The sequence below is a fragment of the Lissotriton helveticus genome, chromosome 10 (genome assembly GCF_964261635.1).
Source record: "Lissotriton helveticus chromosome 10, aLisHel1.1, whole genome shotgun sequence".
Classification (NCBI taxonomy): Eukaryota; Metazoa; Chordata; class Amphibia; order Caudata; family Salamandridae; genus Lissotriton; species Lissotriton helveticus.
Window position 1 is genome coordinate 64,126,648 of NC_136071.1, and position 14,311 is coordinate 64,140,958.

At 42.4% G+C, this 14,311-nt stretch overlaps 1 protein-coding gene across 1 annotated transcript in view; it reads left to right on the forward strand.

Annotated features, from left to right (window-relative positions):
• Positions 1 to 6,994: 6,994 nt before the first annotated feature.
• The window catches only part of LOC144783914 (vomeronasal type-2 receptor 1-like), a 236,567-nt gene continuing 229,250 nt past the window's right edge, over positions 6,995 to 14,311 (forward strand). Inside the window, 1 exon segment of the mRNA XM_078662652.1 lies at positions 6,995 to 7,900. Within this exon segment, the coding sequence (XP_078518778.1) occupies positions 6,995 to 7,900 (906 nt within the window).

The following is a 14,311-nucleotide window of genomic DNA, read 5'->3' on the forward strand; positions in this document are numbered from 1 at the left end:
GTATTTGAAATGTTTATTTACTAATGCCGTCTTCTCAGGCGTAGTATCTTAGATAATACAAGTACACATATTATCAGTAGCAAAATTACCAGCATAGTTACTAGTACATAAAAAGTGAATGGTGACAGTATGTTAACATGCTGTAAATGAATAAGAGTTATCAACACTTATAAGCAGCCACGGGCCGTGGAGGGAGTTACGGTGGGGCAGGGAGGCGGGGAGGGGCAGGGTGGAGAGGGCTCCACCCTGCCCCTCCCCCTCCCCGCCTCCCTGCCCCATCGTAACTCCCTCCACGGCCCGCGGCTGCTTATATCTCACCCTCCCTAATACACATATTATATTATTTGCTAAGAAGGTCTCTTTGTGTTGGTTTAGGGCGTGCCCATACTTTAGTGTCTTAGATTTGAAGGAATCACATCAGCATACACCAGCTCTCTCTTCATGTGAACCGCATCAAGTGTGTATGTGTGTTCGGCAAAGCAATATAAAACCCGCCTCATGCCCAGAATTGGCAGAAGCTGCACTTATGTTATGAGTATGAAGTCGTGGAGATCAGACCTCATAACAATTCTGTATCGTGTTGTTCTTGAAACTTCAGCAGTCGCTGTACAGATATAGTTTAACAAGTAAAGCAGATAGTAGAGCAATAACATATTATTCTCATGTAAATCACGATGAACTATTAGGTTGAAAGCTAAAGCAACAACTAAGTGTCGTGTGCAGAAGTTGCAAAAAAGGAAAAATGGCGTTTAAACCGGTAATGAGCCCATGCTAACTTAACACGGTGTAAAGATATCCAGGACCTAGATGACACCTCCCCATGATCCTGAAACGAACTGAATAAGATAATAGAAGTGCCATCTCATGAGAGCAGATTGCAACTTTATATGTGGACGGTCCGCAAGGTAAAATATTAAAAACTAGGAAAATGTAATGCTAAAGAAAAATAAAACAGCCAAGTACTTTATCGAGTCTTAAGCCAATAGGCAAGCTAAATAATAAAAACTTGACAAATAAGTCAATGAATTGTCAATGAAATGCTAGTACTCAGCATATCAAAAATGAAAAATGTCTATGACATAACTGTGTATGCAAAATAAGCTGCAACAGCCTCCAATAGGAAGTCACCGTCTTCATCCGAAAAGAGTTCAGCCATCCAATTTAAAAGCGGAAAAGAACATACGTGCTCTCCCAGCACCGGATCCTCTATCACCATCAGAGGACAGCTCGGTGGGTTTTCAAGAAAGCTCTGTTCCAAGAAAGACTGTGTTGCCGCCAGTAAATTCCAGGGACCAATTAGTCCATGCATCAATGCCACAGCCATAATCCTTTCGCCAGGACAAACCAACTCGTGAGTAATGATAGGAGTCATCAGCTGATTAAAGTCGACGTCAGGAGAAACCGGTCCGCAGAGACACAAATCAATGGCCCAATCGAAATCACAGGTCAGGCAGTGAAATACAGGCTGGACACAGGTGAAGTAGGAGAATCGAAAAGATAATCCATATGCCGTGCTTAATATCGCCAACGGCATTGTGCCATAATATTCTAGCATGCGATTGCGGAACAGTGTCAGCAGCTGCAGGGCGGGAGGTTGCATACGAGGGACATCCATATTTAAAAATGTAAAAAAGCACAAGAGCGTCCGCTGGTAATGCAAGTAAAAATGGCAATCCACGAAGCAGAGTGGAAAAAATAGAATGAAAGAAAGCAGGGATGACTCCAAAGATTTTCTCAAATGAAGTCACGAGACCACTGGTAACAACTTTAAAAAAGTGCGCCAGGGCCTTTGTGGAGGATGCGTTAAAGATAGTCCGAACCATCTTGCTGAAATGGAAAGGCAAATCTGAATTGAAAAGGGTTTGCACCTCTGTACGGGTGTTCGCTATGTGAAGCACGTAAGTTTCACGGGCCGAACTCAAGGCCACCTCTCTCTGAGACAAAAGAGCTCTTATTCTTGCCATGCCGTTGAAATCTGCTCCCAAGGTTGGTATTTGTGGCGAGATTGAAAACTCCCTATGTTCATGTGTGGGAGGAAATAGAACATTTCTGCAGCAAATAACCCGTTCACTTACTGTTACGATAAAAGGAATACTTTTAATTAACCCAGAACAATCTTCATTATTGAGCATCAAATAACTACCATTTTCCAACAACTTGAACGTGGGGATGATAGCAGGAACTGGCGTGCCTTGCAAGCCATATTTGGTCGGTGTTTGTTGCATGAACCGTGTAACTGTATGTGCCTACACATTAGTGAATGATCTGGCGTCTCAGTGCATTCCTCTCCATTCAGATAAACTTCTTGATCATCTTTGAAACATCTGTATGTGTATGGAAGAGACCAGACCTCATGAAGAAAAGCACTACCTAAAGGTTCATAACGACCTATTGGTATATATTTCATACAATTTTAAAACTTATATAAAGCAAAAGGCAGCGTTATTAAACCGTGGATAAGGCACGTTGCCAAAAAACCCGCAATCCTCTGCTGATGATGTCACTGAGCATGTCATGAATGATGTAATATGTGACATCATCAGCAGTGGATTACGGGTAATAGTATCTCTAGTTTACTCCCCTATAGCTGTCTTTCTTTTAACATAAGTGTCTGTTTCCTTCCCTTATACTTACTGTTTTTAGTTCGCTTCCGGTTCGCGTACCGGCGAGCGAACTGGGAAGCGAACTAAGAGAAATAGAGGTTGGCACAGTTCCAAATATTGTACCAATTTTTTAATAATGGGGAGGTAGTTCTGAAAAGAACTTTTTTTTTAATTGTTTTTGTTGTTTTATATTTTTTTTATTATTTTTCTGAACATTTTTTTACTTTTTTTGAATTTTTCTGAACAGTTTTATATTTTTTTGGGTTTTTCTTGGAGGGGGCAATGAAAACGATTCATTGTAAAGGGCTCAACAGGAGCAACAAAACAAAAAAAAAGTATTTATTATTTTGGGCGTTTCGTACAAACTTGCATATGATAGTCAATAGCTCTGTTGATCAGAGTGATGCTTCTTTCTCCGTAGCAAATGAATCCATCGCAATATACGCAGATGTGTTTTACTTCACCAAATCTCATTTGTATATTTGGCACCATCTCCCTGCCCTCTGGTCCCGTTACTTCCGGTACAACAGATCTTCTGGCCATAATAGGGAGATTATCTAGGTCGTTCCGAAACTGTGCAGCACTGTAGTTGTTAGGATGCCACCTAGTCATATGGCGATGCATTGTGTAGTTTCCGAAACTGTATTTTTTCTCGGTTCCTCTGGACAGTCTATCTTGACATATAAGGCAAGTTACGTATCTTGCATTTACTTTTTTCTGACCTTTGGGAATTTTAAAAAATTGCCAAATGAAGTTTTCTTTCCGGTGAGACGTCCTGGGCTCCTCAGGCAAAAACTGCCTCTCTTCGTGCTCGTCGTTCTGTTCCTCTTCTTCCTCTTCTTGTTGAATTATAACTTGAGCAGGTGGTCCACTCTTCCTTGGATGTGGTGGAGGTGGTGGGGAGGCACCAGCTGAAGCTACTAAAGAAGCCATTGCTCAGTGATCACAAAGGGTCTTTCTCTCACAATGATGAAAGTCAGAGTGAGGAAAGAAGGAGGGATTTTCATCATTTGGGAAAAACAAGAGTTCTCAACCAATGAAAAGTGTTCATTTTAGATTATATGACCTAGTCTTACATCATTAGGAAACCAAAAGTGAAATGAACCAATGAAAAGTGTTATTACCAAGTCACATGACCTGCTGTGTTTACGTTAAACGCTTTGCAGGGCCTCCCGGTTTGCTTCCAGAAACCTGCGCTTTGCGACTCGCTTCGCGTACCAGTTCGCTAACGTAGCACGTCATATGACGTATCACGCGACAACGTGAAACGTCATGCGGACGGGAGGCGTCACGATGTTGTTTTCTAACGCGGCAGTTGCGGTAAAGAAACGTTTACCGGCTCGCGGTCTATTTCGCGGCATCAAGGTCAGCTAACGGGAAGCTTCCCGATTCGCGAAGCGGGAACGAAGAAAAAAAATTATTTAAAAAAAAAATTATTCATAAACATATAAAATATATTTTTGGGTTTAAAGAAGAATACATTTTACAGCTACAGATATTAGCTGTTAAAAAACCAATGAAATTCACTGAAAAAACCATAGGTTATAGACCATATATAGTTAGGAATTAGCATTTACAAAACCTTGAAAATTCACTGAAAAAACCATAGGTTATAGACCATATATAGTTAGGAATTAGCATTTACAAAACCTTATTTTACTCACACAAAACCATTGAAATTCCATATATAGTTAGTTGCACTAACTATATATCGCGCACCCGCAATCCACTGCTGATGATGTCACATATTACATCATTCATGACATGGTCAGTGACATCACTGATGACATCACTGATGACATCTCAAATGACATCACTGATGACATCACTGATGACATCTGATTTGACATCAATGACCACATCACTGATGATATCATTCATGTGACAATACAATGCATCTCCTCACATTTTAATATAACCTCTGTTTCACCCAGTGTTAAATACAGAGTATAATTTTTGAAACCATTGACACACCAATACTAGTTACTACATACGCACTCACTGATTGCTATGTCTACACACACATTCACTCATTCACCCATACAATCATTCATACATACAATCACTCATCTTTACAACACTATCATATGCACTCATACACCTATACAGACACTCACAGTCTGCCACTCATCCATGGAGTTACTCACACACGTAGTCAGTCCTGTTAAAGAATCAATGACACCTCCATTTTCTTGTCTATACAGTTAAACATAGAGCACCTTACATTTTCAAACATATACTAACACATACTTACCTTCTTATAGAATCATTGATACAAGTACACATTGATCTGCACAGAGTCACACACCTCCCAGCCAGCCAGCCACACACACACTCAGTCTCCCATACAAATACTTGGACAATCAATCAGTAACCCATATAGTTAATCATATAGCTACTGATCAACACATGCAGCAGTTTACAGAACAACAGACATAATGATGCACAAATTAAGACAGTTTAGTCACTAACCCATGCACTCAGTGAGACACATTTAATCACTCACTCATACATTCAGTCATGCACCTACTAAATCCTTTGTCCAGACACTTATACTTCCACTCATTCTTCAATATGTAAGACACATTTTAACTTTACAGAAACACACAGTCACTGGATGATGTCATCAGTGATGTCATCAGTGATGTCATTTGAGATGTCATCAGTGATGTCATCAGTGATGTCATTTGAGATGTTATCAGTGATGTCATTTGAGATGTCATCAGTGATGTCATCAGTGATGTCATTTGAGATGTCATCAGTGATGTCATCAGTGATGTCACTGACCATGTCATGAATGATGTAATATGTGACATCATCAGCAGTGGATTGCGGGTGCGCGATATATAGTTAGTGCAACTAACTATATATGGAATTTCAATGGTTTTGTGTGAGTAAAATAAGGTTTTGTAAATGCTAATTCCTAACTATATATGGTCTATAACCTATGGTTTTTTCAGTGAATTTTCAAGGTTTTGTAAATGCTAATTCCTAACTATATATGGTCTATAACCTATGGTTTTTTCAGTGAATATATATATATATATATATATATATATCCAAGAAAAGTTTTGGCATTCAAGCTGAGGTGGCCTCTGTCAGCGGCGGGCCATGGACAGGGTCGCCACTCCCTATAAACCAAACACACACGTTCACGTTTATCCAAAGAACGAAGTCCAGGCCAGCATAAGTGTTCAAAAACCGGATTTATTCCAGAGCCTTCACTCGACGCGTTTCGGGAATTGCCTTCCCTTTCTCACGAGTACAAGAGTTTGTTTGCATCCGTTTTTTAAATAAATCACGTGACAAAATCATAATAGACATAGTTAACAGACTACCCAATTCTCTTATGTCTGGAGCTATGTTGTACACAATTCATCACAAAATGTGCGGCAGTGCTCATGTAAGAAGCATAAAATTATACTTTACACATTTGTTATTTTCTCATGTATATTTTGCATCATAGCGGGCAGTTGGAATCATTTCGAAGCATTAGCTATACATTACGCTCAATTCTACACACGCCTGCCCAGATATTTCACTCCGGCCACTTTAGACAACATTCATTGTTTAGGACTATTGGCTGCTTGTATTTACACTGTTTTGCATGTGGTCAAAACGTTTAGGGTAATGGCGCCAGCATACACATTCAAGGCTACTTGTAAAATGGCTTATTCGCTGCATGTTGTCCGTCACAGTGCGGCAGGCAATAAAGTTTTAAATGATGATGCCATTTTAACAGTTTGAAAAAATGGAACTAGAAAAAATAAATAAATAAACCATACATTATTCACGGTATCTTTCGGGGCTCGAACTCACCACCTTGGTGTTCGCGTCTTAGATCAAACAGTTAGATCCATCCCGCAACCTGAGTTTTAGCCGCATAATTTCTGCTTAGTGGCTTTGTCGGGCCAGATTCACCCATTATCTTGATGACATCATTTTCACTCCATCATGCCCCAGTGGGCACATTATTATAATTGCCTCGTCTCTGCATTGCTGACAATATCAATCATTTCGATTTGGATATGCACCATTCATCAAATCTCGCCCCAGTGGGCTACTTGAATCGTATCAGTGTCATTGACCATGCCATGCCATGCAAGTCATGCTAGTGAACACAGTCTCATGTGCCAATTCTCTCGTCTGTGACTGCCCGTTGATACATACTGCCATGCACGTTCTGATAGTGTTGTACTGTCATACTCTCCCACATTCATTGGTACCTGTGATAAATGATAAAAACAGTGCTTTAGTGACTTTCAATTATTGTGCCTAAACTTCATTCGTGCACGATTAAAACAAGGTTGCCATCATATCTGAGAGACTCAGGAGATTTCCTGAAAAAGATATCTAACACGAGGGTTGGCCCCGGCTGTCTTCTTATGACAATGGACGTCAACAGTTTGTACACCAATATTCCCCATGACATGGGAGTCAAAGCCTGTGAATACTTTTTGAGAACAAGATCAATCTCATATACAATGCACACTGAAATGCTGCTTGACATGATCCTCACGTGCCTTACCCAGAATTACTTCCTGTTCAATGGGGCCATCTATCACCAACTGCTTGGCACATCGATGGGCACTTGCTTTGCTCCAAGCTTTGCTGGAATCTACTTGGGGTGGTGGGAGGAACTCATTGTCAGGAAATCAGATCAATATCGTACCGGGGTCCGGACTTGGCTCCGGTACATAGATGATATTTTTGTAATCTGGGAAGGCACTAGGGAGGATGCTGAAGACTTTGTGGCCATCTTGAACGTCAATGATTTCAATCTATCATTTACAAGTCATATTGACAGGAAATCAGTTGATTTTCTAGACTTGAAAATCACCATTGAAGATTCAAGTCTAGTGACAGTTCTGTACAGGAAGGAGACTGCTGGAAATAGTCTCCTCCACGCACGCAGTTGCCACCCCCACAACCTGATTAGCTCAATCCCCTATGGGGAATTATTAAGAGCCAGAAGGAACTGTACTAAACAAAAAGACTACGAGAAAGAAAGGGACATCATGTGTAAGAGGTTTGAAGCAAGGGGGTACAGCAAAAAATGTATCGCACAGGCAGTGAGGAAAGTAGTGGACAGAGATAAAATCCAATCCACAGGGCGTGAAACAGAGGGTGAGAATGAAGGAATAAGATTCATCACTGATTATCACTGCCAAACCAAAAAAGTGAGAGAGGCAATCAACAAACATTGGAATGCCCTCAAAACTGATAAAGATATCCTCCCATGCCTGAGGGATCATCCCCAAATCACCTATAGGAAACCTCCATGCCTGAAAGACAAAGTATGCCAAACTTTGATAGCCACCAAAAAAAGAGCAAATCCTATCCAAGGATTTTTCGTCTGTGGCAGGTGCAAGGCATGTAAATTCAGCCACAATACGAAAGAGGTAAAACTGTCACAAGCGTGTCCCCCTTTCAGAATCACCAAACATTTGAACTGCCACACAGAGTTTGTGGTATATGCACTGAAATGTCCTTGCGACAAATTCTATGTGGGAAGTACGATCAAACCGGCTAAAGAAAGAATCCTACAGCATCTTAGAGCTATAAAAAATCAGGATAAACAGTATCCGATGGCAAGACACTTTGCATCTCACCACAAAAGTAACAACAGTCTCCTATCGTATGTGGTACTAGACCAAGTGCCCATTAGAGAAAGAGGTGGGAATAGACTTCAGGAGCTTAGACGATTGGAGTCAAGATTTATAATCAAATACCATACCCTTCAGCCCCAAGGGCATAACTGTGATGAAGCCCTAGGAGTGCACCTCGGATAAATATAGATATATGCTGTGTACAAAGATGTAATTTTATCTGTTTGGCTGCTTTTCAACCTTGTTTTAATCGTGCACGAATGAAGTTTAGGCACAATAATTGAAAGTCACTAAAGCACTGTTTTTATCATTTATCACAGGTACCAATGAATGTGGGAGAGTATGACAGTACAACACTATCAGAACGTGCATGGCAGTATGTATCAACGGGCAGTCACAGACGAGAGAATTGGCACATGAGACTGTGTTCACTAGCATGACTTGCATGGCATGGCATGGTCAATGACACTGATACGATTCAAGTAGCCCACTGGGGCGAGATTTGATGAATGGTGCATATCCAAATCGAAATGATTGATATTGTCAGCAATGCAGAGACGAGGCAATTATAATAATGTGCCCACTGGGGCATGATGGAGTGAAAATGATGTCATCAAGATAATGGGTGAATCTGGCCCGACAAAGCCACTAAGCAGAAATTATGCGGCTAAAACTCAGGTTGCGGGATGGATCTAACTGTTTGATCTAAGACGCGAACACCAAGGTGGTGAGTTCGAGCCCCGAAAGATACCGTGAATAATGTATGGTTTATTTATTTATTTTTTCTAGTTCCATTTTTTCAAACTGTTAAAATGGCATCATCATTTAAAACTTTATTGCCTGCCGCACTGTGACGGACAACATGCAGCGAATAAGCCATTTTACAAGTAGCCTTGAATGTGTATGCTGGCGCCATTACCCTAAACGTTTTGACCACATGCAAAACAGTGTAAATACAAGCAGCCAATAGTCCTAAACAATGAATGTTGTCTAAAGTGGCCGGAGTGAAATATCTGGGCAGGCGTGTGTAGAATTGAGCGTAATGTATAGCTAATGCTTCGAAATGATTCCAACTGCCCGCTATGATGCAAAATATACATGAGAAAATAACAAATGTGTAAAGTATAATTTTATGCTTCTTACATGAGCACTGCCGCACATTTTGTGATGAATTGTGTACAACATAGCTCCAGACATAAGAGAATTGGGTAGTCTGTTAACTATGTCTATTATGATTTTGTCACGTGATTTATTTAAAAAACGGATGCAAACAAACTCTTGTACTCGTGAGAAAGGGAAGGCAATTCCCGAAACGCGTCGAGTGAAGGCTCTGGAATAAATCCGGTTTTTGAACACTTATGCTGGCCTGGACTTCGTTCTTTGGATAAACGTGAACGTGTGTGTTTGATATATATATATATATATATATTGAGCATGGGCATGGACATGGACTATCTGCTGTCGAACACTATCTAAACAAACGTCCCATTCGGTTTGCGCAACATAATGTGATGTTAATAGAATTTGTGCAATTCTGTCTGGAGAATAACATCTTTTTGTTCGAAGATAGTCTATACCGACAAACCTCTGGGACAGCGATGGGCACATGCTTTGCCCCCAGCTACGCGAACTTGTTCGTCGGCTGGTGGGAGGAGCATGTGCCCAGGAGCTATGACGAAGAGGGTGTAAGTGGGAAAGTGGTACATTGGTACCGCTACATAGATGACTTGTTCATCGTGTGGCAGGGTACAGAGGATTCAGCCAGAAAATACATTGATATTCTCAATGATAACATCTACAATGTGCATCTGTCTGGTACTATTAGTGGGGTGGCAGCCCACTATTTGGACCTACTGGTTCACATTGAGGATGGCCGAGTCCAAACGTCTCTTTATCGCAAAGAGACAGCGGGAAATTCTATCCTGTTTGCTAGTAGCGCCCACCCACCTAAGCTCGTCAGGAGTATCCCGTACGGTGAACTCTTGAGGATAAAAAGAAACAGCACCCAAGATAAGGACTTCGAGGCGGCTGCCTCGGAATGCCTTTCTCGCTTCCGATCCAGAGGCTATGATGAGCCACTTTTGTCCAACACATTGAAAAAAGTGAGAACAATTCCGAGAGTTGATCTATTAGCTGAGAAAGTAAGGACGCCTGATGAGAATACTAGGAATGTCTTTAGAATGATCACCCCTTACTCTGCAGGTGCTGATAGACTGAGGAGTCTGATGCGCAAAAATTGGCACATCTTGCTCACAGACGAAGTACTCAGAGAGGATCTGCCTGCGCATCCCCGGGTGACCTTTAGCAAGGCGAGGTCTCTGGGTGATGTGTTAGTACACAGCCATCTAGAACCCCTACCCACTCAAAGTAATACCAACACTCTGAAAAGTATGAGTGGTTTTTTCCCATGTGGGAAATGTAAAGCTTGTAGCAACAGCCGGAGGGTTCTACAATATGATATTCCTGATGCTGGTAGGACTAAGAAAATCAATAAGTTCATTACATGCAGCACCACTTATGCTGTGTACTGTTTGATATGCCCATGCGGTCTCAGATATATTGGTAGTACCATCAACCAACTTAAACTGAGAGTGCTTGAACATCAGAGGGCTATCGAAAAGGTGGACCCCGCATACCCAGTAGCGAGGCATTTTGCCGAATACCATAAAAAAGATAGAACGAAACTGCGCTACTTTGGCTTGGATCATGTCCCCTTCAATCCACGGGGTGGAGATAGGTTAAGAAGGCTCAGACGTCTTGAGTCCAGATACATAATCGATCTGTCTACCAAGTTCCCCAAGGGTATGAATAGTGGTGAGGACATGGTGGTCCACCTGGGAAAATAAAGGGCTGAATAGTATTATATAGTCACTAGCACAAGTTATTCCATCTCGTCTCGATATCACCTGTACGCTATAATATTATGCATATCTGTTTGAAAGTATGGTAAACTTATGAAAATATAAATGTGTATATAGTGTATATAGTGTACATACTGTGCTTAGACTATATGGTTATATTACATACCTAGGCTGATCATTAGCTTCTGCAGAGTAATGTATGTGTTATTACATACATATATGTTTTCTCAAAATTAACAGCATACTGTATATACGCTATACGTCTCGTAACGAAGCTCACTCCTCTTAGACTGTGCTAGTATCTGTGTGTTTGTGTATGTATATATATTCTGACTTTGATCACTCTCTACATTAATATGGTTTTGATTTGATGGATCTTATGAATATGACCATTCTCCATTGTACAGTTGTGATCATTTGTAGATAGATTATGGTTCTTATCTCCCGCCAGACGGACGTTTGGCTGTTTGTTTTGCTGTGTTGTAGGATTGATTAACTTTATCTATATTATTTATTCACGGTGAAATTATAGCATCTAACATTTTATCTTGACTGCTGACATGAAGTAGGCCACTTCCTCTTTGCACATACTTATATATATTTTCTAGCACCTTTTTGTATGTGGTCATGAAATTGTTTATTCTCTTCACTCAAGGGACCCCTGCCGATCCACGGCTATACTTCTTTTGTATAATCATTGGAATGCATTATTGAATTTTGCCCTCTGCCTATTTGATTTAACCAATTCATGGTTATATCTTTGTGGTTTTGACTTTTAGAAAACCACTCCAAGATGGCGCCTATGGTATTGCTGAGGGTTTAGTCCCCTGTTGATGTTCATGAATTAACACATGATTTTATTTAAGGTGTGTTTTGGACTATGGGTTGTGACACCGACGAAGGCTTTTAGCCGAAACGTTTGTCTGTGCTAAATAAACTGCACGCTGCTTAGTAATTCCCCTGAGTGCTGCTCTTTCTTTTCGTACTACGGAGAAGTTCTTTGAGCGCTATATATATATATATATATATATATATGAAATAATAAGGACAAAATAACTTCATAATAAAACAAAATGTCTATGTAATAATTATTTAGATAATTATATTACACACTGGTTTTGCATATATCTGGGCACTATTCATTTTCTCGCTAAAGTATTAAATATATCTTGCTGTCAGCTTGTTGTTTACCCCACTGATTTGTGCCCTACAGCTAGCAAGTTCTATTGTTGTTTTCGTACAGCCCCAACAGACAGCAACACAACAGACCCTCCGCACACCATCGACCACTTCCCCTTGCTAGTCGGGACTAGCGTGAGCGTCGATGACACCATCAAGACCGTGAGCACAATCCACTCTGGCTCTCCATCCGACCCATTCCTTCACCACGTCAAGCAGCTCCATCGCACCCCACCTATGCAATGTCATCAATCTCTCCCTTGAGAATGCAACCATCCCAGAGAGCTGGAAACACGCCGAGATCAATGCCCTACTCAAAAAACCCAGAGACCTCAAGAACTTCCGACCCATCTCTCTGCTCCCCTTCCCGGCTAAGGTCATCGAGAAAATTGTTAACAGACAGCTAACCCGATACCTCGAAGAGAACAGAATCCCAGACCCTTCCCAGTCAGGGTTCCGCAGCAACCACAGCACCGAGACCGCCCTCATTGCTGCCACCGACGACATCGGAACCCTGCTAGACAATGGGGAGACTGCAGCACTCATCCTCCTAGAAGTCTCCGTCGCCTTCGACACCGTCTGCCACCACACACTACGCGCATGCCTCCACGCCGCAGGGATCCAAGACTAGGCTCCGGAATGGACCACCTCCTTCCTCTCCGGCAGAACCCTGAGCCTCTGCCTCCCCCGTTCTGTTGCAAAGCCTCCGAGATCATCTGCGGCGTACCCCAAGGATCCACCCTCAGCCCGACACTGTTTAACATTTGCATGGCCCCGCTCGCACACGTAGCCCGACTGCACGACCTTAACATAATCTCCTACGCCGATGACACTCAACTGATCCTCTCCCTCACCAAGGACCCCATCACCGCCAAAGCCAACCTTCATGAAGGAATGAAGGCCGTCGCCGACTGGATGAAGATCAGCTGTCTGAAGCTGAACTCTGACAAGACGGAGGTCCTCATCCTCGGCTCCAACCCGTCAGCCTGGGACGACTCCTAGTGGCCAACGGCACTGGGGGCAGCCCCAACCCCCACCGACCACGCACACAACCTGGGAATCATCCTAGACTCAACGCTCTCAATGACCAAGCAAATCAACGCTGTCTCCTTCTCCTGCTTCAACATCCTCCGCAAGATCTTCAGATGGATCCCGACAGATACAAGAAAGGCAGTCACCCAGGCCCTCGTCAGCAGCAGACTCGACTACGGAAACGCCCTCTATGTGGGAACTCCAACCAAGCTCATCAATCAACTACAATGCATCCAAAACGCCTCGGCACGACTGTTCCTCGATGTACCACGACACCCCCACATCACCCCCACCTGAGAAACCTGCACTGGCTCCTCGTCAACAAAAGCATATCCTTCAAGCTCCTCATCCACGCACACAAGGCACTCCAAAAGACCGTCCCAGCCTACCTCAACAGACGGCTCTCCGTCGACACCCCCAACCGCCAGCTACGCTCGGCCGACCTCTCACTCGCCACCGTCCCGCGCATCCGATGAACAACCACCAGCGGGAGATCCTTCTCCCACCTCGCCGCCAAGACATGGAACACCTTCCCACTGAGCCTACGACAGACCCAAGACCTGCTGACCTTCAGGAGGATACTAAAGACCTGGATGTTCGATAAGTAGCGGCCCCCACCTCCCCCCAGCGCTTTGAGATCCTCGCTTGTATGTAGTGCGCTTAACAAATGACTGATTGATTGATTGAGTGATTAAATGTGTCTTACTGAATGCGTGGGTTAGTGACTGATACAGACAATCACACAGTTTAGTTTCTCTGTTGGTGTGTAAGTGGTTGCATGGGTTGGTGAGTAGCTAAATTAGGGTTTATATGGGGTATTGATTGGTTGTCTGAGTATATGTTTGGGTGCCTAAGTGTCTGTGTGGGTGGGTGTGGGTGTGGATGGGTGTGTTTGGTGAGTGAATGGATGTTTTAGTGGTACGTGTGTGAGTAACTGCATATGTGAAAGGCAGTGTATGTGCGTGTTGGAGTATATAAATAAATGACTACATGTGAGAGTGAGTGATTGTAAGAGTGGCTTTATGGA